This window comes from Festucalex cinctus, chromosome 7, assembly GCF_051991245.1.
Source record: "Festucalex cinctus isolate MCC-2025b chromosome 7, RoL_Fcin_1.0, whole genome shotgun sequence".
In the NCBI taxonomy this organism is placed as follows: Eukaryota; Metazoa; Chordata; class Actinopteri; order Syngnathiformes; family Syngnathidae; genus Festucalex; species Festucalex cinctus.
Genome location: NC_135417.1, coordinates 19,626,942 through 19,654,626, shown reverse-complemented (window position 1 = coordinate 19,654,626; position 27,685 = coordinate 19,626,942). Strand labels below are relative to the sequence as shown.

Sequence of the window (27,685 nt, the reverse complement as noted above, 5' to 3'; positions counted from 1 at the left end):
GACCATGATTTGTGGTCGTCAGAACCTTTTTGACACTGGTTAGAATACCTTAATGTTGAGATTTGTTTTACCTTGAACAACGAAACCGTGCTGCCATAATGTTTCACAGGGCACGCAATGATCTTTTCCTTTGTATGCTGCTTTTTGCATCTGTAAACATAAAGCTGATGTGACTTGCCAGAAATGTCCAGTTATTCAGCTTCGTGGTTTGTCAGTGTGCATTTTTGCAAATTCTGAGTATTGTGGTGCTTTCCATTATTTTACCAAAAGGTCAAGGAAAAACAGTACTGTGAAACATGGAGGAAGCTTGGTCATGATCTCCAGTTGCACGGGCACAGGATGTCTTGAATCTGTGCAGAATACAATGGAGATGTGCTGTAAGTTTGGTCCCAGTTCATGCCTCAATTACGTGTCAACAGGTGAATTAGTCACAACGTTGTACAAAAAGGGTACCATCACTTCATCCAGGTCAATTTTTTCTAAAAATACTTTTCTGTTGGACCATAAACCAGTGCCAGAGTAATCAATTTTTGGTAATATCAAATTAATAAACCACCCCATTAGTCTTTTGGCACGTTAGCCTACGTTGTTGGCATTCACCAGTGGGAACAAAAACTTACAAACTATTTGACACAACACAGGCAATGTGAGAGAAGGCAGACTCCTACTTAAACATCAAATCTTGTATACACATCCCATAATGTGTGGGTGTTAAGAGGGAAGTAAGGGTTTGGTTGCTTAGCAACCCTTAACTTTAGATTCAGGTCTTCATGTGGTTTGAGGTTTATTTGAGGTGAAGTGCATGGTATGTTTTACATATGGCACAAGGTTTCACTGGAGTGGTTAGTCAACCCAAACCACGGGCGGTAACCATGACACATGCATCAAACACACCATAGTTGCTTTAATTTACAAACCATCACACATTGGTGAACCCTTTTGTTTCAGATCTGGACAAGTTGATATCAGGTCACAAGAAGTTCCACTTTTGGGAGTTAATAGCTCCACATCACTTGGGAGCAGTGGACGATTTTTCTTGTCTGCAGATCAACGTAGTCCAGAAACGTCTTCAAATGTGCTGCCTGTTCTCGTTTGGCCCAGCAGGAGGCATGACTTCACAACTTCAAACACATGTCCTCAGTCTGAACAGATGGGTTCGGGTCTTAAGACTCTTCTATTTGGTCACCTCTGTTACACATGAACTTGGCTGCCAGCGATCCATATGCTTGCGTTTTGGCCTCAGGCTGCACTCTGTCTGTGCGCCTCTTTCCTGTGAACACAAACAGCAGAGCTCTTTCCATGTACTTGTACATGCCAGGTCTGCTGCACTCAGCCATCATTGAAATGGTGGGTCGCTTTCTACGAGTGATTGTGTTATGTTGTCTAATACAAGTCAAGCTATATCATCTGCTTTCTTAAATGCTAGATAGCTTACCAGGAACCATATCCATTGGTATAAAGTTGCCATCTTGTTTCTTTGCTTTTGGTCTGTTTCTGGCTATCAGGAAAACTCCGAGGAACGATAGCAGACATCTACAAAAAAAAAAAAAAAAAAAAAAAAAGTAGAAACGGTTACTCTGCGCAATAGTTGAAATCACAAGTCAAATTTTTGAATACTCACCCAAAAAGGAACATGAAAATATTCAGTAACGCCAATCCTTCAAATTCCTGGTAAAAGATTATCCCTGTAAGACAAAATATTCCATATCAACTCCAAGGGGGAAAAATGGGCCAAAGAGTACTTGGGAAAAAATCCTATGATAGTACATATTTATCATAAGATGAAGGTTATTTCCTGAATGTTATGGCACCTCACTTGATTGTAGTATTTTTCCTTTTTCTATTTTGCACCTAGTTTGTGTAATGCTCAACAATGAAAAATAATACAAATTCTACCACTATGCCCTATTCTAATAAAAATGAATTTCATTGTCATCACTAATAATTTGCTGAGTAGGAATATTCATCCTTAAAATATTTTTACTACTGCTCTTATTGGTACACAACTAAGCCTCCAGTTAGTACTTAATAGTGTTAGTGCATAAACTGGAATGACTTTTCTCCAACATCTAATTATTAATTTGGTGCATTCCTCATAAAATATGTTGATAATTTATCTATCCATTCATCTTCTCAACCTTTTTCAGTCAGTGATGTATCCCTGTCAAATAGTTTTCATCCCATCCCCCAATAAACCCCAAACCCCCGCATTCTTCATTACCAATCATCAATGTTGCTCACTCTTTATGCTATTAGGTTGGCTGATGTTTTTTTCTAGCTAGGAAATGTTTAAGCAGGTGATCAGAGACAGCGCCACTGAGAAGCTAGCTAGTCTAGTTAGCTGTACATTGAGAAGCTAGCTATCGATCTAGCTAGCTGTATGTGCGTATGTAAATATTAAAGCCAAGGTGTTATTGACAAGCTAACTGATTGGATGCCCACGACCAAAAAGTGTTGTGCTTCTCTTTCACATACGTGAGAATGAAATTGTGTTAAAATGTACAAAAGTGACCCTTGAACAGCCCCAGGTGTGGTATGTAAACAATGAGCTGCAGAGTGATTCTCTCATGACGAACATACCTGCAACAATGGCGCTTGCAGTGAAAAACACAAAGTTGATTGGAACCACCTCTGTGGCATCAAACATTTTCATTGCCTGGTTGAGAAACCTGTGGATGAGCCCAACAATCATACTGGATAGAAGTAAAGGTGGACTGACACAATTGTTATGTAGGACTTATCAAAGTTAATGGGAATAGTTAAGTCTACACTTAAAAATAAAAGTAGAACTGACTTGATCTGGAAGGCACATGAGACGACCATGATGACGAGCATAACGTAGAAGATGGGATAGATGAGCTGCAGATGACCTTCACCTTTTATCGACTCTGCGATCATTCCTGACACAGCCTTCACTGAGATGACTGTAAGAGAGGCTGCAGAAATAACATGGAAGACGTTACTAATACGGAGTACTATAATATGAACTATTAAAAATAAATTATCTGTCCAGTGTCAATTAACTAATTGCCATTCTCGTTTCATAAATGATGAGTGAGAGCAGATCCATTGTGGTAACCAGGCAACAAAGCAACGCATGACCCAATTTGGTTAAATTCATGACCCATACGCCCTCAATCAAGCAGCGTGCACTTGTCCATACCAAGCAGTGCCACCAGCAGCATCACGACCACGATGTGCTTCATATTCTTCTTCTTGTACAGAAAGAGCAGGACGCAAAAGGCGACGACCTCTATCATCTATTCGGAAAGGAGAGTTGGAGGGGATAAATTTATGCAGAGCCCATTTTCTCAAACTTCACACAGAAAATGAAAGTTCCATTTGCTCTCCATCTTTCCCTGACCCCCTTATCTCTATGACAAAGTGCTCTTCGCAGACAAAGAGCGGCACTCTTTAATTGAAACAAATCACCGTGGTGGTGGTGGGGGGGGGGGGGGGGGGGGGGGGGAAAGAAATTGCTGTTTTTTTTTTTTTAAATGAGAAGAGCTGTGTCCTTGTGAGGCCAATAGCTTTCAGCTGTTCAAGGACCTCCAGCAAACACCGCGAGGTGGTGAAAAATGAAGAATAAGAGGGGAATACAAAAGTAGGGTGTGTAAAAAGGGCAGCCTGACCTTTAAATCAATCCAAACCACCACTTTGCCTTTGGGTAATATGTGTGCGTCTGTATTCATTTCAGGATTTGATCAATGCAGTTCTACTCTTCCATTCTGATTATTATTAATCTAATTTCTGAAGCATTTCTCTTGCACATTTCTTGCATCAGTTAACCAGATTCAAGTGAAGGATGTGAATTCGAATAACATGGTGCTGGTTGAATAATGCTGCTATTGCTACTCAGGGCACACACGCTCAGCACTGACTGAATTACTTGGAGAGCTGCTAGCTGTTCTGATCTTTTAAGACTTATTCTTAGCCCGGCTTGAAGAACTATATGTGCATGTAATAGATTGTCCTGCAGGCATAAAAGAAGAATTTGGAATATAAATGGAGATTTTGGCAGGGTTGAATTGATTGGTGATGTTCCAGCATTAGATAGATAGTAGCGTTAGTCAGAAGCACATTCATCCCTATGGTAACAGCTAACAGTATGTTTACAACATTCACGCTTAAGGTTAAACTAGGAAGATCGCTGTGTGTGAAATTGAATGGCCTTGCATCCATCCATTTTCTACCGCTTGTCCTTGTCTTTATAGGGTCGCAGGTAATGGACGTATTGATCACCACATATCAGACTAGTGTTTTTATCCTTTATTGTACTTTTTAGTGAGGCAGAGAGAAATGAAGGAAAAACTGTATACATATGTCAGTAATAGCAGGTTAGAATCTCAAGCTTGTTTTTCTCTTATGTAGCATGTTCAATTTAAAGTGGACGTCAATCTTAAACATTTCTTGACAATAATATGTTGTGTGACCTCACTAGTCTAAAACCCACTAGTCTAAAAATGACGTTCTGATTAATAATAGTTTAGTGGAATATGCATTATGAAGCAAAATCCAGCCGTTTTTATCCATCTCACGGGGCGGCCATTTTGCCACGTGCTGTCGACTGAAAATGACATCACAATTGCTCAGGGCTCAGGCAACGACCAATCACAGCTCATCTGTATACTGAAGCTGAGCTGTGATTGATTGGTTGCTACATGTGACCTGAGCGACTGTGATCTAACTTTCACTCGACAAGCAAGTGGCAAAATGTCCGCCTTCTGATATTGATAAAAACTGCTGGATTTTTCTGCTTAATTAAAGGGACAGCAACGTGAAAATCAACTTTTTGGAGCTTTTAGCCATGTTAAAATGGTAATTCCTCACCAAGAACATCACTGAAGTGGTGTTTTTCTCCATTCGCCCCTCAAATTCTAGGTCATTCTGCTCTCCAAGCACCAGCCCCTCCCAACCTGACAAAACGAGCAGGTGCTCACTTTGTGACATCATTAAGTGCGGACCCGCCCCCGCACTTCTCTGAGACCTCCCTTCACATTTGCAATGCCAAAGTGCAATGAAAATCCCAGAAAAGGTTCTGGTTGACACTTGTGTAAACTACATTGAAACTTTTGCACTGTTGAACCTAACTGAATGAATGGTGTAGTGGTTAACATGCTTGGCCTGTAAGCAGCAAGCCCCCGGTTGTGACCGGCTCAGGTTTTTTCTTTTCCTCCTCCTTTCTCTCTCTCTTCTTCCCTCTCCTCCCCTCCTCCTCCACAATTTCCTGCGGCAAGGAGCCGTTTTGGTTCAAATGTTTATTGAATAATTGATGACTTGCGTGGCCATTCAGAAGAGTGCTCAAACGCAGAGCTCGCCGGGGGCGCGGCAACCGCACGGGGAGAGGCGGGGTTTTACTGAACCGGGCGTTTTAGAAAAAATAACCAGCAAAACACCTAATATTTCATAAAAAATTACATCGCTATGGTGTCAAAGGTAAGATTTAATCATTATATGTCTGTTAACTTTTAGAAGGGCTTAAAATACCGTGGTGTAATCCCTTTAACTCATATTCCTAACACAATATTAACCTGAATACCGTATTAAGACAAGTGGGGCTGCATAGAACATATAGTCAAGAATTTTGGGCGGGGGGGGGGGTGACTTTCCCTTCAAAACACAGTAATGGTTCATACGCTGTACTGTAGTCTGTACGCTACAAATGACATATTCCCCAATGGGTGGTTCGTCTTAAAAAGAACTAGAACTCCTCATACATATTCTTACATAATTGTAATTTGTATAAAACTGCATGTTTGGAAAAGGTTACATACAAGGTATAGCAGGAAGTGCCAGCTCATGATATAGAACTGGAGCAGATGGGCTGTAATGTAAGTTGACGTGTGGGGGGCAAAGGTCACCAAGACGTAGGTTCCTGTTATTGCCAGGGTGCCACCTAAAGACAGAGACAAGAGGCAATCTGACAACTTATTCATTGGCTAGAACCCCACCCCCTACGAAATAAGGAATATGCACTGATTGCATCAAAATAAAATAACAAAAAACACCCAGATACAAAAGCACTTCAAGTTTCTTCATTCTGACAATCATCTTAAAAGCAAATTTGATCAAATTTAACTTTCGGGAGTGATTTCTTCACTCATCTAACAATCTGCCAGCAGATTCATGTTCTGTTGTTCCTTGAGTGACTTCTTACCGACAACGTCAGAGACACACAGGGTCTCCTTGAGGAAAATCACGGAGATGATAGCGCTTGCTAGAAAGACAAATAAAAATATGTTCCCATTAGTTTAACAGTCATTGAAGCATCTGATTCATTGTTAGCATTTGAAAATGGTGATTTGGGCCGTTGTGGGTATGAACACATCCGACTTGATTTCTTGTCTGTTTGTTCTGTTTTTTTCCTCTATTATATATAGTTTTTATGACCAATTACAACAGATATCCAGGTAATGGCAAAGGGCGAAAATTGTAGATGGTAAGCTGATAGTTCGAGCTGCCTGTGAATTCTGTCAGAATGCCGAGATGGATGAAGCTCATTAAGACTTGATAAGAACACCAACATGATATTGCATGCAGCATGTTTAATGAACTCATTCATCAATATCAGTGTCAAGAGAGATGCGATATTGAAAAACAATATTTTTTTTCATGGCAAGCCTCGCAAATCGTCTTCATGTTACCCCGGCATATTCAGCGAACCGGCTCTGACGAGTACCCATTACGATGTTGCCGTATGACAGAGATGGATTGTGATGCAGGACCACTGACATGCGTCAATAAGGACGCACACAGATGGATGGACACACAAACTGCATGGGGCAGTCAAAACAAAAATAAGAAAGAGGCAAACACAGAAACATTAATCCGATAGCTTTAAAAAAAAAAAAAAGTGTCATTTGGGTTTTTTTCTAAATGTCATCACCCTAGTGAGTGAATCACTTTTAACTTTGGTGGTATGATGTATTGTAATTGAAAATAATGAGAAACAAAAAAAAAGATAGACAGGCAGACTTTCACCTTTAAGTTGAATCAATGACAGTAGATAAACAGATCAATGTGGTGATAAATATGACACAATTTCTTCACACATTGATTGCCAAGCAATAGCAGTTTATCTTAAATGTCACCACTAGAGGTGATTTGTTTGGCACTGCAAATGAAACCAAACTACTTTTAACACACAAAATACGAGTTAAAGCAGTAATGTCTCAGCTACTGAAATGTTGGAACTGTCTGCAGTGTGAAATAAGGCTTGCATATGCACAATCCTGTAAAAGGACATTAGCGACTAATTGGAGGATACAAAACACTCTCTTAAACAGTCCGTGGTTAAATATTTCATACGGTGAGCATTCAGGGCAAACATTACACACACATTAAGGAAGATGTCTATGCCTCTGGGAGCAGCTGGCTTTTGCCAAGTCACCATAGCAACACCATATAAATTGAGATTCACACAGCTCGATAAAAAGCGAAATGTGACAACAGGAACCTCAGAGGTCAACAGTCCTGTGGTGGGAGATTTGTGTGTGTGTGCGTGTGTACACTGAGCACGCATCAGATTAGTGCATCCCCTGAAGGGGAAGCCACATCACACATTTGTGTAGTCAATCAAGGTGCCACACAGTCAAAAAAAAAAAAAGTACCGTATTTTCACGACTATAAGGCGCACCTAACCCCGGGTTTACACCGGTTGCGGTTGCGGTGCGGTTGCGGTGCGTTTCGGCGACGCAAGCAATTAGATTCCATTCATTCGAATGGTGCAGTTTACACCGCTTGCGGGTGCGTTGCGTGTCGACTGCGTCTCAGCTGCGGCGTGCCGCAGCCCTTCCGCAAGGATAACCTATTTTCTATTTTTGCATATATTTATATATATATATTATATTTTTGCCGGACGCCGCAGCGGTAGGCTGCAAATGGCAAGCTAGCACAAAACACATCGAGCGGGACAGGAAGACCGACGCAGTTTCAAAATAGATTTCCGGTTACCTTTCAAGATAAAACACTCACCAGCTCCTATTTCGCAAGCATGCTAGCAAAACGTGATGTGGGCGTAGACGGACCTGGAGTTAACGTGCGAGGTGCTCATTCACGGTTTAGACACCAGCGAACATGGACGAGGAGAGGTTCATATTGGAGGTAGAAAGCCACAAAATAATAAAAGTCCACCTCTCTTTCTGCTTCTCTGTTGAGCACAGGCTTTCTGTGTGTTTGTCGTTGTTTTTAATGCCACATGATCGCGCGCGGTCACGCGAGACACGGCGGGAAGTGGTCGGCGACAGAGCTGCCGGACCGCAGCTGTGCAGAGCCGGTGTGGATTGGCCAAAAAATTGACGCGTCCGGAGCACGCAGTCAAGACGCAGCCGCACCGCACACGCAACCGGTGTAAACCCGGGGTAAGAGACTTCAATTTTTTCAAAAGCTGACCATGCGCCTTATAATCCAGTGCGCCTTATATATGGATCAATATTGAGCCGCAACAGGTCTCGCTGTCAAGATGCTATCGGTGACCCTGCACGATCGGTGACAAGCATGCGCAGAAGATCCCGCCATCTTGGATCGCTAGCTAATACTAATACTTTACCTCAGAGAAAATAATAAAACAGCTGTTAATTCATTTTGGCAGTGAATGGAGTTGTCAGAAAGCTGGTTTGTAATCTAATAATAAAGTTTGACTGACCTATCTGACTGTTTTGTTGACATTCCCTTTAGCACAGCACCATCTAATGGATGCATAACGTAACTCCAGCCTCTACTGTAACACCTTATATATGGAAAAAGTTTTAAAATATGTCATTCATTAAAAGTGCGCCATATAATGCAGTGTGCCTTATAGTCGTGAAGATACGGTATATATTTAAACTCTAGAACATTTTAGGGGTGCTATTGTTCCCTTTGAAGGTGCTTAAGCACCCCCACAAAATGGGCTAAATACGCCGCTGTATGCTACCATATTGCTTATCCTAAGTAAACAATGCTGCTAGCAACTAAATGCTAAAGTTAGGTCCAGAAGTACTTGGACATTTCTGACATTTAGGACTGCCAGCCAGTCAATTGTTGGCCATGTATAGGGTGACCAAACATCCTTAATTGCCCGGACATGTCCACTTTTTTACATCCTGTCTGGGCATTTGGGGGATTTTATAAATTCATGAAAATATCCGAGGCAGAGTGCACTGAGTTTTTACCGCTACTGTTAGACTGCAGACTGCTCCCAAGTCGATCGCAAGAGGCGTGGGGGGAAAGAAAGGCGGGTTTTGTGTGTTCTACCCAGTGACACGCAGGTATTACATTTAGTAGGATTTTTGTAATTTTATATAATTTTGTGTAATATCTAAAAGACCTCAAACTGGTAGTTGTCTGACAAACCTCCAAGCATTCATGCAGCTGTTTATGGTACTTGGCTCTGAATCCAAGAACATGCCTTGCTCAGCTTATGACTAGTCAGCTAGCTCCCAGTGACATGCGGGTGGTAAAACACAATGACAGCATTCACACAACCAAAGGGACATAATTAACATTTGTCACCTACAAGGACTGTGTAGTGTCCAAATAGCCTACTTCTGAGTCACCCAGAAATGCAGGTGCTCAGAGGTAAATGAATACCATCTTTTTGCGAAATAGCTTAAATACCTTAGCGAGCTAACACTGACTAACCCTATCTTAATTAGCTTAAAGTCTACAATTGAATCACATCTTTATTATTTTATTCCAAATTGGGTTAACTATAATTCGATTTGTGCTATTGCGATATTATAAGTCACTGCCGTGTAAAGTGACCTTCAGGAGAGCATGCCAACCTCATTCCTCCAAGTGATGCATTGACATCTATGTCAAGGTGAAATGTGGCTCCGCGCAACAACGTTTGGAAGGATGCTGTCATACTTAATTGTGACAAGGAGTCTCAGAGGAAAAGGACAGCAGTAACTGGGATATTCGGGTGTCAGTTTATAACAGACTCATCAATGCTGTCACTCTTGCCTCTTCTGGTTTTTTCCCCTCCCTGTTTGGAACATTTTTCAGAACTCTTTTTCTTAGTCTCCTCTCAAGTCTTTTATCTATATCACCCATCCAAGTACTCTGCTTCCTCTTGTTTACTCAGCCAAGGACTCCTGCTATCAGTGCCCCCCTCCCAAGCCAATCCTTCAATTACATCCAACACTATAGGGTAGGTGTGTGTTAGCTAGCCAAGTATAAACCTCCACACGACCTGGTGGTCCTTTGGCAGAATCAAAGTGCTGAGCTGCTCTTTCAAGACTCAATTAACCTGCATATTATATTTGAGCTGGAGTACCAGACTATCAATGGGCCTTCCAAGAAAAATGCCACTAAAACGGAAATGGGCACAGCAATCGTTGACACCCATATCATTTTTACTTACAGTAATAATAATCAAAATGTGTGCAAAGCATTACATAAAGCTAAATTGAGTACAGTACTGTATTCAGCCCTCAACAAGATAGTGGTTTAATTCAATGCATTATTCAAAGCACTTAGCCATTTGCAGCAATGCAACACATTGCTACAGAAAAACTGTTTGAAGCATTTGGGTAATTGATATCATTAATAATCATGAGCACCCGTCACCTCCGTTGTGGTGAATGATGAGTTGTGCGGGGTGAAATAACAAAACAGAAAGAAACTGTTTAATGTTTAACCTGTGTTTGGAATGTGTGCACAGAGCAGCTGTCAGCTGCAACGGCAGACAGGCTTTGTTTTGATTGGATTGTGAGTCAGGCTTAGTTCATAACAGCTTAGTTCACACTGCAGACGCTGTCAAATGAGCAAGTGTGGAAGCGGAGAAGAATGTAGGATGGAAAGAATATTGTAGAAATGGAAATCAGTCCAGAACATCACCTGCAACTACAATTTTGTTGCAATCACACGGTTTTGTAATGTGAGTGATTTATGATGGATGTCCGGTATCAGGCAAGGAAGCTTGGAAAATGCTCACAGGATTAAGAAAGTATTTGAATTAGGGATGTTAGATACCACTTTTTTCCAGACAGATACCAGTACGAGGAGTCAAATCCTGAGTAGAAACGATTCCACTAGTACTTTTGATGGATAAACCCCGTACTCCCAAAGCACCCCCCACAGGACTCCCCGAGGGACACGGTCGAACGCCTTCTCCAAATCCACAAAACACATGTGGACAGGTTGAGCAACCATCCTTGTTTTAATTTGTTTGGGTGTCTTTCTTGTGACATTTATCCTAATAGAAGCGCAAGCGTCAACAACTGGAGAAGAAAATCCCTGCGAGCACTGTGAAATAAGACGGCTCACATTTCAAAGCAGACATGTGAGGCCCAAGGTAACTTATCATATGCGTCCATTGTCACTTGTTATCAAAGTTGTGGCACAAATTTACATATTTCACATGTTTCTTCCCATTTCTCTAATAGAGAATAACGTGAACTAGATGACAATCAAACCGCATTATCAGTGCAGATGAAGGTGTGGACCTCACACAAAGACGGATGTGGCGTAACCAAATCAAAATACTCCTATCATCAAAACTGATCTGTAATCTGATGAATGTCAATGGTGGCCTGTCAAAAAACTACCTCTTGGAAAATATGTGGGTAAGAAGGTCATAATTTACCTATGACAGACACACAGCCCAGTGGTGCTATGAGGGATGCCGGGGCAAAGCCGTAGGCAGCAAAATTCCCCAGTTCACCAACCCCCATGAGAAGCAGACCGCACCACCACAGCACAGAGGTGTAGTAAGGCTTGGAGCCTCGCTGGGCCAGACGGACGTGGGCATATTTCTGTTAGCAGAGAGAGTGAAGAGGAGTTTGTGGCAGCTTAAGATCCACACAGTAAATGCATATATAACACATGCGCATTGCCCTGTTGGCAATAAATCATACCGTACATTTTCAGTAATATGTCATAATAAGGGTTGTTGCACACGTCTTAATATAAACATAAAACTTTCAGGTGATAGCGTTTAATCAGAGAGGTGGCATGACACCAATTAAGCAAATCAATGAGCTGAGAGCTCTTCAAGTCGATTAAGGACACACACCTCCACAAACAAGCGTCACAGTACTGAAACAATGCTTGACTGCATTTGCACATTTAATCAAGGCTATAATATGTTTCAACCTCAGTCAGACGCAACTGTTGAAAACGGTTATTTCCAAGTCACTTTCATCTATTTTAACTTCATTTTGTCAAGTGATAACTGATAAGGCATGCATTTTATCTAGGGGTGTTAAAAAAATCGATTCGGCAATATATCGCGATACTACAGCACGCAATAGGCAGCCAAATCGATTTTTTAACATCCTTTTTTCATGGAAAAATATTCAGCAAAACCTCTAACTTTCACACCTTAAGCATGGAAGAATGTTATATTAATGGAACATTAAGCCTTAATATTTTATTTCAATGTTGTTCAAACAGGAAACAGATTACAACCTGTTTGTTAAATAGAGTGGCTCACAATTATAAGACTGAAGTTTCACATCAATAAATGATACATTTTAATACAAATCTTACAGTGTACATTTACAAGTTTACTTAATTGTATTTTCTAAATTTGAGTAAAAAAAAATTGCAACAATCGACTTATAAATTCATATCGGGATTAATAGGTATCGAATCGAATCGTGACCTATGAATCGTGATACGGATCGAATCGTCAAGTACTGGGCAATTCACACCCCTAATTTTATCCATTTAAGCAGACTTGGGTAAACAATAGCAGTGAGACAATGCCAAAAGACTATATAGACCCTTGCAGCTGACGTCAGCGCTTAGCTCCCACTGCGCCTCACGGCGGGCAAACATCCCATAACAAATGAATGTAGAGAGCTTGATTTTCGGCGAGCGTTTTTGTTAAAAGGTGGGAAATATGTCAAGTGTCACAAAAAAAACTTCCCGAGTAGGACACTACATTACTACGAATCATTGAAACCAGTCGTTTGGATCCGCTAGCTAAAAAAAATTGAGTTTGTTGGGGGGCAAAGTGGAAGTGGAAACCTAACGTATGTTGTTTTTGGTTGAAACAGTATGTCGATCACTACTTTCATGGTGTAAATTGTCATTAATTAAGCATTATGTTATGGTCCGCTGCATATGAAAAAGAGAGGGAAAAAAATTGAAAAACTACCTGATATAAAATGATCTGAGCATATCCTCGTACTTTTTGTGGGTGCAATTACGTCCTAGTTTTGCTCACAGTCGCGCAAGCCATTGTGCTCGTTTTTCACTCCTCACTGTCTTCCGTCTGATTTAGAATCGCTGCCGGCAGGTGAAAGAATGATCTCATCTTTCTTTGAACCATTAGCGCATCCGTCGGCCATGCACAAGTTCACCATAGCATTGGTAGCTGATTTATCAACTGTTTGACCTATTTTCTAGCTCACACTGATTGCTTTCTAATTCACTTGCATTGACACCCTGCCCTCCACCGCTAGGGACGCACTTCAATGTGACGTAACACTGGAAGGGTCTATAGATTTCAAATTAGATTGTAATATTTGAACATAAATGGTTTCACAGTACCTTTTTGTTTGTTTATCTAATAAAAGACAAACAAACAAACAAACAAACAAACAAAAATACAGTTACTTTAAGTTTTTACAGCCACACTTTGCCGTAGGCCAACTTTCAGAACATATTTTTTGGCCAGTTAAATTCTAATTGAATTAATTTCCCCAACAGACAATAACTAAAATACTTTTTATAGTAAATTGAAAACACAAACAAAAGATTACTATGTCTACCTATGACAGTGTTAAACTAAAATTATTTGGAGTGCGCAAGTAACCAGGAGCAGCGGGAGTGGCGAGCAAGAACTAGCTAGAGCGGCTAACAAGAGTTGCTAGCAAGAACTAGCTGGAGCGGCTAACAAGAGCAGCTAGCAAGAGCAAAACAGAGGGAGACAAGTGTCGGGAGCCCAAATACCGGGACTCAGCGATGACCACCTACAAGCCCCATCTGTGGAAGTCGACTCATTGGTTCCGACACTAGCTGTAAGCACCACCACATGCTAACTACGTTTGTGAAGTTCTCCTTTGTGAATAGCCATAACAGAAACATGTCAGCCTCCTGTGAGGTGAGGCGTAACCCATGTAATAAAATTAGCGATTAACAGACCAATTTTTTTATCTAAAAAAAATTACGCTGATGTGAAAGAATTTTTTTTTTGCTCACATATTATTGAAAATATTAGTTGGATTTTAAAATGAATTAACTATTAGTTAACGAGATGGCACAAAATCCGACACACTGTCCCTTTAGCACCTTCGCTAGCACTTCTAAACATATCAGTGGGTCACACATTTGCTCCATAAATTTGCGGAACTCAAGATACGCTGTAGGAGATTTGCACCAAAGTGTGAAAATAAATTGGATTTGAGTCATTTCATGCAGAATTGCAGCGCATCCTACCTGTATGTTGAGGGAAATGCTGATGAGGACGTTCCCACATATGGAGATGATGATTCCTAGGAGATATGCCTGTGGAGGCAAAGAGTAAACAGCCAGGAGATTAGGTGACGCTCCACTACTCACACAGCAACTCCCACAAAACTGCAAGTCTTCCCTCCAGCTGTCAATTTTACCAAAGTTGCACACAGCCGTTCTAAAGCGCGAGTGTTTGCATTGTGCCTCACTTGATAGTTGAGACTTGGGAATATCAAAATGTCTGTTCCCATATGGAATAAACAGATAGGAAGCATGGACATGGAACAGCGGCATAAATTCTGTACCTCTCTCTGTTTCTTAGAAACAAACGACGTAGTATCATGAAAAATAAATAAATAAATAAATAAATGGTACAAGTCAAAGTCTATTTCTGCCCCTCAAGTTACAATCTTCTCTAATGTACCTTAGGGGCTAATTAGTTAATTCCAAATTAACTGTTTCAATACTAGATTCTCTCTTTTCTATTTCCTCTTCACCTTCTGCTTCGGATTCACCTCCACTCAGAACCATGCGTTTGTTGACTTATGAAAGACTGAGACCACGCCACAAGTAAACAGGATTACCACTTTAGTGTGTGAATGGCTTTGTCTGAAAGTGGGAATATGTTTGATGATCACAGTGTATCAGTGGTATAACAGGATTTGGGAGAAGGAGGTGGAAAGCAGATGGGCGGATGGATAATGATTGTAGAGCTGATTTCTATCTACTAAACGGTGTGCATCTATGGAGTACAATATGATGCAAAGGACAGAATGTTTAGCGCTGATTAAATGTAACGGAGAACATGCGTGTACATTTTACTTTAACGCAATCCTAAATGATAGAACGCTTTTTAAGGAGTAGAGAGTACAGATATATAGATGGGCAAAATTTCCATTGAAAGTAACAAAGTATTTGTACTTTTTTACTTTGACACCTTTGATGACGACAGACGGGTTTGTAATGAGGAGAATAGCGTCGCTTATTGCTATGGCAACACTGTAGCACCTACTTCAGTGGTCTGCAATTGGTGTACCAGACTGGACACCAGTGTCATGTCCATGTTGCTGTTTAATGCGTGTACAAAACTTTGTGTAAAATGGCCGTGACATGTTTAAACAAAAACAGGTTTGAGTAGTGCTAATAGGGTGCACATGGCCATGTTGTTCATTAACAAATGCTGATAACCTATATGCATTTAGCACTGCTTTATTAAGCATTTCTTGAGATTCTATTAAAAAAAAACACACACCTTTTTAGAACTGCTTTTAATTTGTGATTATTGTCCTGTGCCTTGCTTTGTCTGTTTTTCTTATATCATTTATTGTTTTGATGCTTCTATTTAGGTTTTGTTTTATTTTTATTTTTAGTCTTAAAGGGTTAGTTCGGATTTTTTGACATGAATCTCTATTTCATCCTCACCTCCAGCGTGTGCGATCATCACTGACTTACCCCTGACAGCGTTCTGTGACACGAGTTCTGGTCCGGTGTTGGACGAGAGGAAAATAGTCCAGCAAGCTAGCTGGGGTCACGGAAATAAAAGCTCCAAAAAGTAGATTTTTCATGTTGCTGTCCTTTTAAAAGTGTTTGTGTGTATTTTGCCTTTAAATGAATTTTCTTCAGAACTCAGTGTGTGCTCCTCCTCTTGTCAAGCCAACCTCACAATTAAGTTCCACCAAGGTTTTTCTTTTTTTTTCATAAATCATGTTGTTATTTCAATTTTTTCGGGTTAGTCACTGTTGATTTAAAATTCACTGCCATGACTTCCATGCAGACATGGGTTCAATTCCTCTGTGGCAATGTTACTGTGAGTATGAAAGGTTGTCCGTTTCAACATGTGGCCTGTGATTGGCTGGCGACCAATCCAGGGTGTAGTCAAGCCGTTTGCTCCAAGCCAGCTGGGATAAGCGCCAGCTTCCTGCCACCCTGAACAGGATAAGTGGTATCGAAAATGGATGGATGGATATTTTTGTAGAAGCCCTGCACGAATGTCATCTGCTGAGCAATAAAGCACTGAACAGCAATAAACAGTAATCACCATTAACCTAATTTTCTGACTTGACTAATCAAACCATGAGCATGAGCGCTTGGCTGTGGTGTGCCGCACTTGCTGTATTTTCACGCACACGACTGTCAAAGCATTAGAACGGCAAAAGCCAGCTGAAGTGTGAGACAGAATGATATTGTTATGATGTTCGCTGGCATTGTGGGTAGCTTGGGACAAAGGAGGCTGGGACCATTATCCAGCTCTTCAGGATTCTTACAGTGGATCCATTCTCTGGCGCCCACCCGTGAGTCATTACTCACTATTTGTGCCTCTCTTGCCTCCTCTGTTACTCTCTCCTCTCTGCCACCCCAAAATGTCACACACAAGACAAGACAGAGGAGCACACAATTAGAGGAGAAGACGAGCATGAGGAGAATGTGAACATAAAGTGGGAGGACAGAGGACTGACAAAACAATGACATACATGCACCAACTGTTAAAGGCATTATCATGTACAAACTTTCTGTATTAGGACAGTGAGTCACTGAGTCCAGGACTTTCTACACAATGGTGTAGTCGTGATCACTTTAGAAAATAGTGACAGGGGTCAGCATTAATATATCACTCTACTGGCTGGCTCCCAATACTCATTACACAAAAAGCTTTAGAGACAACACTGTGCATTCTGGAGAGATGAGCCTAATTTCTTTTGTGGGCATAAGTGGTCCATATGGCTTGCGGCGAGGCTTGGGGGAAAAAAAAATAGTTCAACCAAACTTTATTTTCACCTCTATCTAAAATCTAATTTGAAAGGGAGGTCATTGGATTGGTGTCACAAGTTCACAACTACCACCAATTTACACCTATTATAGGCAGTGGCTATTTAGAAAAAAATAAATGAATACAAATAAAGGCCTTTTTAATATTGTATTTTTATTTTTTGCTGAAAAATGTTCAGATCAAGATGAATTATTCCAGAACTTGTTTCATTCCATCATTAGGAGGAGAGAATAAAAGCAAGAACACAAAGAAAAAACATTCCAGCCTGACTAAATTTAGCAAAAACAAGCATAAGTCTCCCAAAAGCATGAAGGAGAATGCTGTGCTGTCCGATGAAACCATGGCTGAACATATTGACCATTATTTAAAAAAAAAAAAAAAAAAAAAAAAAACATTTAGGGTAAAATCAACAGTGCAAGTCAGCATCATATTGATATGAAGCCTGGTTGTAGCCTATCGTGTTTTGGTCTACAGTATTATTTCCCCATCTGGAACTGGAGGAAATACATACAGCTTCAAATGCCAGTCAATTTTGTCACAAAACCCCCAAGACACTGTGATCTCTTAATCTGAACAATAGCTAATGTACAATATAAAGTACAGCTTACCTGAAATGGATTTTCCATGACTTTAGCCCGGTGAGCCAGAGCGATAGTCACATTAAGAGCGTCCCAAGGGACACTTAAATTCTCCATCATATTGCACTACAGTGTCGATATTTTTGTCTTGCACGGCTTTCCGCTTCACATCTTTGGCGACCGCTTGTCAGCTCTTTGCATCCCGTGCATCTCGCGTGTACCTCGTGGCAGGACATTCTCAAGGGAAACTTTTTCAAACTTCACTTTTCTATGACACGTCTGAGTGCTTTGCGGTCGTAGGAAATATGGACGCCTACACTAACCGGTGCTGATTACTGCATATTTTAGGCGGATAATAAAATAAAACTAATATAAAAACTAATGAGTAAGCTTCCTTTCATTGGTCACAAGTACGACGTTTCTAGGGAAAAGCATTATACTCTGTTTGGATCAAATACGAGTGTCATTGAACGCACCAAAAAAAATGCTTTATCAAGCATATATTTGGGTTCATCCTGGTAATAATACTAGTGAATTCTCTTTTTATTGACATATGGAAAACAAGGTCAATTATTTTAAAGGTCAAAACACTAACTATTGTGTGTATTGTGTGTAGATTGCAAGATAACCTTTAACTGTTTAGCCATGTGAATGTGTTCTGTGAATGTGTACGTAGTGAAATGTTCAAAAGTTTGCAAAACAACAACAAGGAGGAGGTCAAATAAAAATGGTTGTTAGCATTTAAAGTTCATAGTTCATGATTATAGTTGCAGTTATATATGTTGCCACCTTCTGGGCACGTCCAGGATAGCAAATTGTGAGTGATCGTTTGTCATGTTTGCAAAAATTAGACAGTAAGTAAACTTTATTCAAATATAGTTGTTTCACTTAGGCTACTCAGCTTTAAAAAAAAAAAAAAAAAAAAAAAAAAAAAAAAAAAAAAAAAAAAAAAAAACACCTGCAAGTTCAAATCTCTCCCAAGACTGATTTCCCCAATGGGGCCAAAACAAACAAACAAACAAACAAACAAACAAACAAACAAACAAACAAACAAAACAGTAAGAACAGCCACCAAAGTTTGACGTCTCACTCATACTGCAGTGAAAATTGTTACTTTTATTCACATTACTAAAGTAACTTCCATGCATTACTGTAGAGAAAACATTAAAAGAAAAATATATAAAGCATTCTGTACATGTACAGAATATAAGCACAAAAAAGACCCCCTGTATTTGTACACAAATCACATGTTCATATGTAAAGTAAATGAGAGAATGCTAAAAACATCAGACTACAAACAATACTACAAACAGCCAGTTGGTATCTTTAGATGGGCTTCTCATGTGCTCACCTACAGTCAACAGGTGTTTCAGTGTCTGAATCCCTTTTGGAAAGCTCATCTGCAGCTGAAAAGGGGGAAATAGAAAGGCTTGTCGCACAAGAAGCCAAAACGTGTCTCCTCTGTATAGGTCCAGCTGCAGGTCTGCTCTCTGGTCAAAGAGATAAAATGAGAAAATACGGAGCAGCCTTTCAAATGAACTCACTGAGTGATGCTGCTGCTGCTTTATTTATGAGGAACGGGTTTTGTGGTGTTTGCTATGCCATCACCTATGGCAGATTTATGCGTTAATGTCAACATGAGCTCCCTATGGCCAGATCATAGGCCTACCTATCGTCTGTCTGTCTTTTCTTGACCGCTTATTCGTCACAAAGGTCGCGGGGGGTGCTGGAGCCTATCTCAGCTGGCTTTGGGCAGTAGGCAGGGGACATCCTGGACTGGTTGCCAGCCAATCGCAGCCTGCCTATAGTTGTAAATCACATTTTGCTCCCATCAGGTTTAACTAGTCCTAAACCCTTTATTTTTCTTGCTACCTTTTGAAGTCAATGTGAATTCGCGGCATCTCATATTTTTTGTATTGTTTGTTCTGATTGGAGTCTGCCTTTGCTATAATAATCAAGAGCCATCTGATGGGACTGCTGTGACGTGAAAGGAAAGAGGGACAATAAAGGAAAACGTACTTCATTTGAATTGAATTGAAACTTTACATGACTAAACAGATTATGCTTTAGTTTCTAATAATCTCTAAAGACACTGCAGGTTTATAAACCGGAAGGTGAACTTTGAATGGCAGATTTTTATCATGCATTTGGGCAGTGACATTTTCTCTGTGGCTAAGGAGACAGCTTCACATCACATCAAATATTTTGAGTTAAAGAAGAGTTCAAAATGTGATTCTCTGACCTTCCTGACTGAACAATGTTGAAGGGTAAACATGAGGAAGAGACTAGAGTGGAACAACCGATAAGACAGCGATTAAAGGATGGTGATAACAGACGCTGAATAATGTGTTAGTTGGAAAAAAAAGCAAGCAAGGAAAGGAAGGTTTTTGTTGAGAAAAGCATAGGAGCAGCAAATGTAGTCGACACAAAAAGACTCCTACGCACTCTTTGTCGAGCCTACGCCTCTGATTTTGAAGGAGAGGAAAACTTCATTTTCTCTCCTCCTCTATCTGACATCTTTATCTCCTCCTAATCTTTCTCTGCACCATCTTCTGATACCAAACCACTCCTGTGTGTTCAGGACGCTGTGAAAGGCATACAGTACAGGATTATCATTTTCTCTTCACTATTGTGTTACATGAGTTAATAAACCCAATTTAAATAACTAACCTTCACATCACACATATATAGCTTAAACTAGTATGTAACAACACATTTGATTTTACACACTTTACAAGATTAAAAGAACAATAGAATGAAGATTAAATACAGCAAAGCAGTTGGAAAGAAAAAAGCAGGGGTAACAGCTGGACTCAGACTTACAATAAATCATCATTGATTAAAAATAGTGCACTGAAAACTAGAATTCACTTGTAATTTGAATGCGCTATAGTCTGGTCTGACACCCAAAATCATTTAAAAGTATAATGCTCTGTAACGACGTACTTTTCATGATGTACCTGTGCTCATCACGCCCCCACAAGTGAGGAACACAGTGAGATTGTGATGTCATGAGGAATGGTGATGTAACAATCATGGTCATTTGCGCCTTTATGATTAAATGCCTTTTGCAACTAATAAAATCTACATTGGTCGATGAAGTAAAGTATTTTTTACCTTACTTTGGTCTTTGAGTCATATGGTAGAAAAATAACAATGGATTTTATTGATGGAAGCATAGGTGTCTATAGACCCATCATGGTATGTTGCTCAGTTTGTACTGGACTCTAGACATGTTTCTCTCTTCATATGGCACTTTTCCAGGTGGCGGCAATAGAGTGAAAGCATGCCTGGTTTAACCTGGTTATACCCTCTTGAAGGGTTCTCCTGGAATTTCTAGGCCGAGGGCAATTTTTAGGGAAATTTCAGACAAGCAATCGATCTTCCCACGCACTTCTGAAAGACCACACTATGCAAATAGCAAGATGTAATCCTCAAGTCCCCAACCTTGTCACTCACCAGTCCCTGGGTGCATTCTGAAATTGGCCATTACTGTCTGAAACATAATCAGATATTTAAAAAAAGAAGAAAAGAAAATGCAAAATTGCACAGTGTAATGCCTCTGCTTCCGTCGGTTGGATCATTCTGTTAGGGAAGCAGGGAGACGAGGCAAAATCAGGCCTTGAATGGTTAATATCAACAGATCTACAAGGCATGTAAATAAGGCATGTGGAATAAAAAAAAAAAAAAAAAAAAAAAGTCCAAAAAACAAGACAGAAACTTACAAACCCAAATTGGAAATACACTCACAGCATTATGGTGTGGATGAGTTGGGACCCAAAGGCGGAGAAACCAGGCGGGGAGAAAGGCGGGTACGAGATTAACTTTATTGACTGGACTGAATGTGGACTGACTGGGCAAATCGTGGACAGACTTTGTGGGACCGACCCGGCAGAACGTGGACAGACGTGGCATGACGTGGAGATGACTTGAGTAGACAAGGAACTGGAGAAGACGAGGAGACTGGAGACTTGAGGAGACGTAGAGACATGGAGACTTGAGTAGATGTGAGACTGGAGGAGACGGGAAGACTTGAGGAGACGTGGAGACTTATGGAGAAACTAGACCAGACGTAGGGAAACTTGACCAGACATGAGAAAACTTGACCAGACCTAGCAAAACTTGACCAAATGTAGAGAAACTACAACTCAGCTTAGCACCCTTAACTGGACAAGACAAGAAAAGGTAAGGTAATGCTCCCACGACGTGTGAAACAAACACCACTCCCTAAATAAAAACACTAACGAGCCACTAACAATACACAGCTGGGAAACAGCAGGCAGAGGAAACCAATTAGCAACACACACTGGGAAGGGGAATTACACACAGGTGGACCTACTCAGACATAAACGAGACAGGGGAAACAGACAAGAACACCAGACAAACAACACTCTCACCAAAATAAAACAAAACCCAACTCAAACAAAACTGAAACACAACACACAGACAGGGACACAAACAGAACCAATGATCCATCAAAGACATGAAAGGAGGCAGGGATGAGACGAGGAACACCTGCACGAGACACGAGTGGCTGAGGGATCCGATTGGTAGACAAGTGACGGGCTGACAAGAACATGTGACACAAAACTCTGAACCTCTGTTTGGTGCATAGGGTCAGTCATAACGTGTCTTTCAGTGACCCACAGTGACAGGAAGGTACCCATCAGGAAAAAAACACATTGCCTCTGTCCACTTCCATTTGACATTAAACCCTACACCCATGCATTTTCACATGCAGGTTAAAATCTATTTGAAAGTGAAACAAAACAATAGTTTTTTAATCTTACTTTATAGATGTTTTTTGACACTCCCGCATATAGAAATGCTGTAACAACTTGCTGGAACTTCCACTCTTATATGATCCAGGTAAGGCCCACAAAACCAGCATATCAATTCTAATATTAAATTAAATCAAGTTACAAGTCATCTTTAACACTTGCAATGACTGTTTTTCTTTATGAGATTGGGTTATTGGCAGAACTTTTGAGACTGCAGCAGAATAACTTCATCCCATTTGAGGTCAGTACTGAAGCAATGATTGAACTTCTGATGGAAGAGACCAACAAATCTCTCAGAATAAAGTAAGTCACTGGAAACACAAGTTACATTGTACATAAACTCATTGATCTGTTTCTTTTCAAGCATTTTCCTTGCCTTTGCAGGCTCTGGGAGTTCGAAGTGGAAGAATGTTTTGAGGCTTATACCAAACTGGTAAGATTATTAAAACGTTGGGAGTTTTCAGTCAGTAAAATGTTTGGTTAATTCTGCAATCTTTTTGCACCTTGTTCTTATGTCAGGCATTTGAAGTGAACACCAGCATGAAAATGAGAGACATTGAGTTTGAAGCCAAGAGGCTCCTCAACTCACCTGAAATGGTCCCTCCTCAGTTAAAGTGAGTGTCTCTTGATTCCCATTTATTACACTGGTGGACACAATTTTTTATTGAGTTAGGTCTGTTTTTCATGAATTTTTGGGTGCCAAAACTCATCTTAGTTTTTCTCTGTCACATCACATTTTTGAATAATAGATCCCTGTTTTCTTTAAAAAATAAAAATAAATAAAAAGTATGAAAAAAAGCCTTACTTAACAGATATGTTCTGGTTCTATAAAAATAGTCAAATATTGGCATGACTGCAATGTTTATCTAACACTTGTGTTTTTACAAATTTTATGCCTACTACCTGTTGTATGCTAGCTTTCCGTTTGTAGATATTTTTAGTATTGACCTATTGGGAGCTGCACATACCTCTCACCGCACTGTCTCAAATGTGACTACACAAACAAGCTGTCACGTAACAGTAGATCCGTCCAATCGTATAACCAGCTCTTCTTACTACAGACTTTCTACAGCAAATGGAATCATGCTGATCTAGAGAGTACGCTGTGGGTAAAAAAAACAAAAAAAAACTCGTGTTAGAAAAAACAAGTTGCCACGTAGCTGTATATGTATAATCAATCATATAATCATCTCTTCTTACTACAGTCTTTCTACAGCTCATTTTACAACAGCAAACAAAATTATACTTATCTTGAGGGTAAGCTGTGGTGAAAAAAACTTGATGCACTAGAAAAACTGACCACAATTTTGGAATCACCATGACAATTTTAGTTTAAACCACTGTAGAAATCTAACTCAGGGGTGTCAAACTCATGTTAGCTCAGGGGCCGCATGGAGGAAAATTTATTATCAAGTGGGCCGCATTGTGAAAACGTTATATAACTTTTTTTTTTTTTTTTTTTTTTTTTCATAATAATTGCCATCATTATACGCAGATTTTCGTGGACCAGCCCTAAGTTACGGAGATCAACTATAATCATATTGTTCCGAAAAATAACACGAATGCAAATGAAACGCAGCAACAATTTGTTTCAAAATTCCAGATGTGTTAAATCGACCTGTTTTGCATACATATTGTTCCCAGAATGCATTGCATGGCACAGTTAATGATGTTATAAGGACGCTAATCGTTGTCATATCTATTTGTGTTACCAGTAATTGAATGTGTGTCCTATTTAACAGATTTCTGTCGGTGTATGATTACAAAAAAAATAAAAAAAATAATTAAACAAACCGTAGTTTAAGTTGTGTGTAAAATAATGACATCCAGGACGACAATTCCCCGTACAAGTTGCATTGCTCATCTGAGGACTTCTTGTAAAATTAAATGACATTACAATTTTTTTTTTTTTTTTTTTTTTTTTTAACTTTACAAAATCATCTCGGGGGGCGGATTAAATCCATCTGCGGGCCTGATCCAGCCTGCGGGCCGTCTGTTTTACACCCCTGATCTAACTCAACAGATTTTTCCCCCCAAATTGTTGTCCAGTGTTATTAGCTCAAGTACAATATTTGTGATGTCTACATTGCAGCATTTAGCAAACATCTAATTTAATGACAATCACTTGCAGACATCCTGAGATCATCAGCAAAGCTGAGCGGTTTGCTGGGAACTTGAAGCAGCAGGAGACTACCAGCACCAAGCTCCTCACCTTGTATGAGATAGTGGTAGAGGTGCTTCCAAAAGTCCTGCAAGGCTTCTGGTTCTCTCCGCCCAAAACTCCATTTAGTATGCCATCCCTGTACCTCAGCAAAATGGCCGTCGGGGTGACGCAGGCTGTTCTGGATTTTATCTCCCTACCATATTCCATGCAGATCAGTATCAACTTCTCCAACTTGATGAGAGACAATTTGGTCCTGTCTATCAAGGATAAAGTGAGACAGGCTTTTCCGTTGGGCAACCTAGCAAATAACATTCCTAGCTTTCAACCAGAACTGCTTAAGACCATCACACATGTCGCAGTGGAAGAAATCTGCCCACTTTCTCCATTCTTTACTCCTTTCTTACCCAGCCCGTCTTTACCATTTCCTGAGCAGTCCCCAAGCACTGTTTTACCACTGTATGATGAAGACCTGAGTGAGGTGCTCATTGAAGAAACAAATTCCGTTCTTTCAACGTTAGCTCTTCTCTCAAGTGAAGAAACTGACATTGAGCAGGATGATGTCACAACCGTCGTGAAAACCAATGAAATTTGTGCGTGGTTGAGGAAAAAAATATGCTGCTTCTGCTGCTAACTATTATTTCTGTTAGTTCCATGCATTTAAATGTATGACGTTCAGTAATTACATTACATAATGTGTATGTGAGAGATGGATTCAGGTTTTTACTAGGTCCATCTACTGCTCAACTGTAAAGATCTAGTAATGGGCATAGCAACATGACACTAATCAATTGATTGATGAAAATTGATGATTATGTCTTGTAGCAATTGAGTGCTGTACTTGGGCTGCAACTAGATTGTATTTCAGTCATCAAATAGTTTGTGGCCTGAAGAAGAACAACACGTTAGCAAGGCTCGTTATGCTTTGGGTTTATGGAGTTCAGATCATTTAGGGATAAATTAATTTAGTTGAATTTTCCCTTGAGTTGATTAAAGGAACTTCAATTGCCCGTTCAATCTCAGGCCTCACTCAAGTTGTACATTAAGCTTTTGATTGTATTTTTATTGGCGAAGATGAATGAAAACCTGCCAAGACATTTCATTCCCACTTGGAGGAGATCGATACAAATTCTGTCAGAATGAATGACTCCAAAATTGGCACTTAATTTGGTGTATGAGAGAATTTCGATACAGCAATATGTACATGTGTGAGGCAATACAATAGAGTCCACTTTCCACTGTGAGCTGTCAGAACTTGCAGTCCGAAGGAAAACACAATTTATACAATGTAATTTTTTCATTTAAGAAATAAATCCTAAATGCCACATAAAGATGTGTAGGGGTCTACATGGGAGTAGGCTGCATCACCATACACACTGAGGTAAACTGTGAGAGGATGACGAGCCCCGAGCACTCAATAAGAAACATTCCCCCACAACCACAGATGAATCCCATGAGTGAAGAAGATTAATAGAGAAAATCTGCTATGCTCCGACAACTGTGGTTGTGTGTGGTTTCAAGGCTGTTGTTAAGCTGGCAAATACATTCAAACTGTCATTGAGAGGTGATTCTTAAGAGGCTCGCAAATTCGCAATAGCATAATAGCATCACGGTGTTTCTTGAATGCCATCCATCCATGTTCCATACCACAACAACACATTCTTTGCCAAATTCAAACCTGACACCTTCCTTGGTAATATTGTATAGAATCAGATGAGACAACTTTTGTTATTAATTTAATATATTTTCACATTTGGTGAGACATTAAATAAAGAAAAGTGGACTAAAAGAATCAGCAACACATATTAGCATATTAGCATGTACGTGTTTTCTTTCGTATTTCCAAGACAATTTAATGTCTTTCTTCTGACTTTATGATGCCTACTTTCTGTTGGAGCTGAATTATGCTGGTGATCTGACCAGCATCTGATCCCAAATATTTCCTTGAGGGATTTGTCTGCTACTTCCATCATTTCTTTTAATCACAGAAATTTATTGAGACACGAGAACATATCCATCTGTGTCTTTTCAATAATGGCTGTTTTACAAGGTCACAGCTTGGTCACGGGCCTTATATGTTTGACCTGATGGAAATGAAGGGAAATGTAGAAATTGTATATGAAATCTGGTTGATCACAGGGTTGTCACATATTCAAAATATCATATCACAGTAATAATAGGGACTGATATTGTTGTGGTCTTGTCTCAGTATGACATAATGGGCCATTGTGCTTACATTTTGTTTTGGGTCAGCTATATGTGGGCTGGACCTTTAGTACGGCTTCCACAGAGCTCTCTTCCTGGTTACACCATACGTGTACGTAACACACTTCCTAAGAAAAAGACTAAGAAGGATTTCCATTTTTATTTATTGTTACTTGGCTGCTTCTATATCTGTATGGGGTATATGCCACGGAAGAGGCGGGACTTCCGACTTCTGTGATTTTGCACATGAGCTTTGATTCCGGTCCGGGGCCCAAAGCACAAAATCGGAAGCACAAGTATTGGGACGCAGCCCACATGTCGCAAACCGAACCGGAACCAAAGCTCATGCGCAAAAACAGTCCCACCTCTTCCGTGGCATATACCCCATTGCCTTTGGCTGTACTGTGGGTCATTGTTCATCAGTGTTATGAAACACTGTCTTATCTATTCGGCTGCATTTAGTTGGATTTGGACAGTGTGTCTCTGAATACTTCCGAATTCATCTGGCTGCTTCTGTCACATCATTTGTGAACACCCAGTGTCACTGCCAGCCATGCATCACTGCCTCCGCCAACTTTTACTGATTGTGTGGTAAGCTTTTGATCATGTACCATGCCGTCTTCATACCCCCCATCATTTGATAGAGGTTGGACTTGGTTTCATCTGTCTAAAAAATGTTCTGACAAAACTATACGTCTTTGATTCAATTGTCCAATTACTTTTAAAAACACATTGACGCATGTTAACTCATTTGCTCCCAATAATGTGTAAATACGTTTTTTTTAATGTTCTAAGTGTCCCAAAGACG

At 40.1% G+C, this 27,685-nt stretch overlaps 2 protein-coding genes across 4 annotated transcripts; one reads left to right on the top strand and one right to left on the bottom strand.

The window, feature by feature from the left end:
• Positions 1 to 266: 266 nt before the first annotated feature.
• On the bottom strand, positions 267 to 17,973 carry nipal2 (NIPA like domain containing 2). 2 transcript variants are annotated; one of them, XR_013284290.1, is made up of 12 exons: positions 17,761 to 17,973; positions 14,371 to 14,439; positions 11,570 to 11,738; positions 6,158 to 6,217; positions 5,775 to 5,896; positions 3,164 to 3,260; positions 2,795 to 2,936; positions 2,581 to 2,669; positions 1,622 to 1,685; positions 1,436 to 1,533; positions 918 to 1,270; positions 267 to 350 (listed from the first exon to the last, which is right to left on the bottom strand). XR_013284290.1 is itself a non-coding variant. In XM_077526906.1 (11 exons), exons 1-11 carry the CDS (start codon positions 17,848 to 17,850, stop codon positions 1,164 to 1,166), a joined length of 1,107 nt encoding a protein of 368 aa, XP_077383032.1. In that variant the 5' UTR covers positions 17,851 to 17,973; the 3' UTR covers positions 885 to 1,163. The 2 variants fall into 2 exon arrangements, 1 of the variants encoding a protein (XP_077383032.1); XM_077526906.1 differs by lacking the exon at positions 267 to 350 and having other exon boundaries at positions 885 to 1,270.
• A 2,884-nt stretch (positions 17,974 to 20,857) lies between these two features.
• Positions 20,858 to 26,003, top strand: LOC144023038 (uncharacterized). Of its 2 annotated transcripts, none has more exons than XM_077528297.1 (6): positions 20,858 to 20,931; positions 22,528 to 22,599; positions 22,696 to 22,814; positions 22,896 to 22,944; positions 23,031 to 23,125; positions 24,643 to 26,003. In XM_077528297.1, exons 1-6 carry the CDS (start codon positions 20,887 to 20,889, stop codon positions 25,304 to 25,306), a joined length of 1,044 nt encoding a protein of 347 aa, XP_077384423.1. In that variant the 5' UTR covers positions 20,858 to 20,886; the 3' UTR covers positions 25,307 to 26,003. The 2 variants fall into 2 exon arrangements, with proteins under 2 accessions (XP_077384423.1, XP_077384424.1); XM_077528298.1 differs by having other exon boundaries at positions 20,859 to 20,931; positions 22,554 to 22,599.
• The last annotated feature ends 1,682 nt before the right edge of the window (positions 26,004 to 27,685 follow it).

Coding starts and splice junctions, on each gene's coding strand:
- LOC144023038 (XM_077528297.1), top strand. CDS start 20,887: ATGGATTTTATTGATGGAAGCATAGGTGTCTATAGACCCATCATG. Junction 20,932..22,527: donor GTGTCTATAGACCCATCATG/GTATGTTGCTCA, acceptor CTTACTTTATAG/ATGTTTTTTGACACTCCCGC. Junction 23,126..24,642: donor ATGGTCCCTCCTCAGTTAAA/GTGAGTGTCTCT, acceptor AATCACTTGCAG/ACATCCTGAGATCATCAGCA.
- nipal2 (XM_077526906.1), bottom strand. CDS start 17,850: ATGATGGAGAATTTAAGTGTCCCTTGGGACGCTCTTAATGTGACTATC. Junction 2,670..2,794: donor TCATGTGCCTTCCAGATCAA/GTCAGTTCTACT, acceptor GCTCATCCACAG/GTTTCTCAACCAGGCAATGA. Junction 1,534..1,621: donor ATTTTCATGTTCCTTTTTGG/GTGAGTATTCAA, acceptor TTTTTTTTGTAG/ATGTCTGCTATCGTTCCTCG.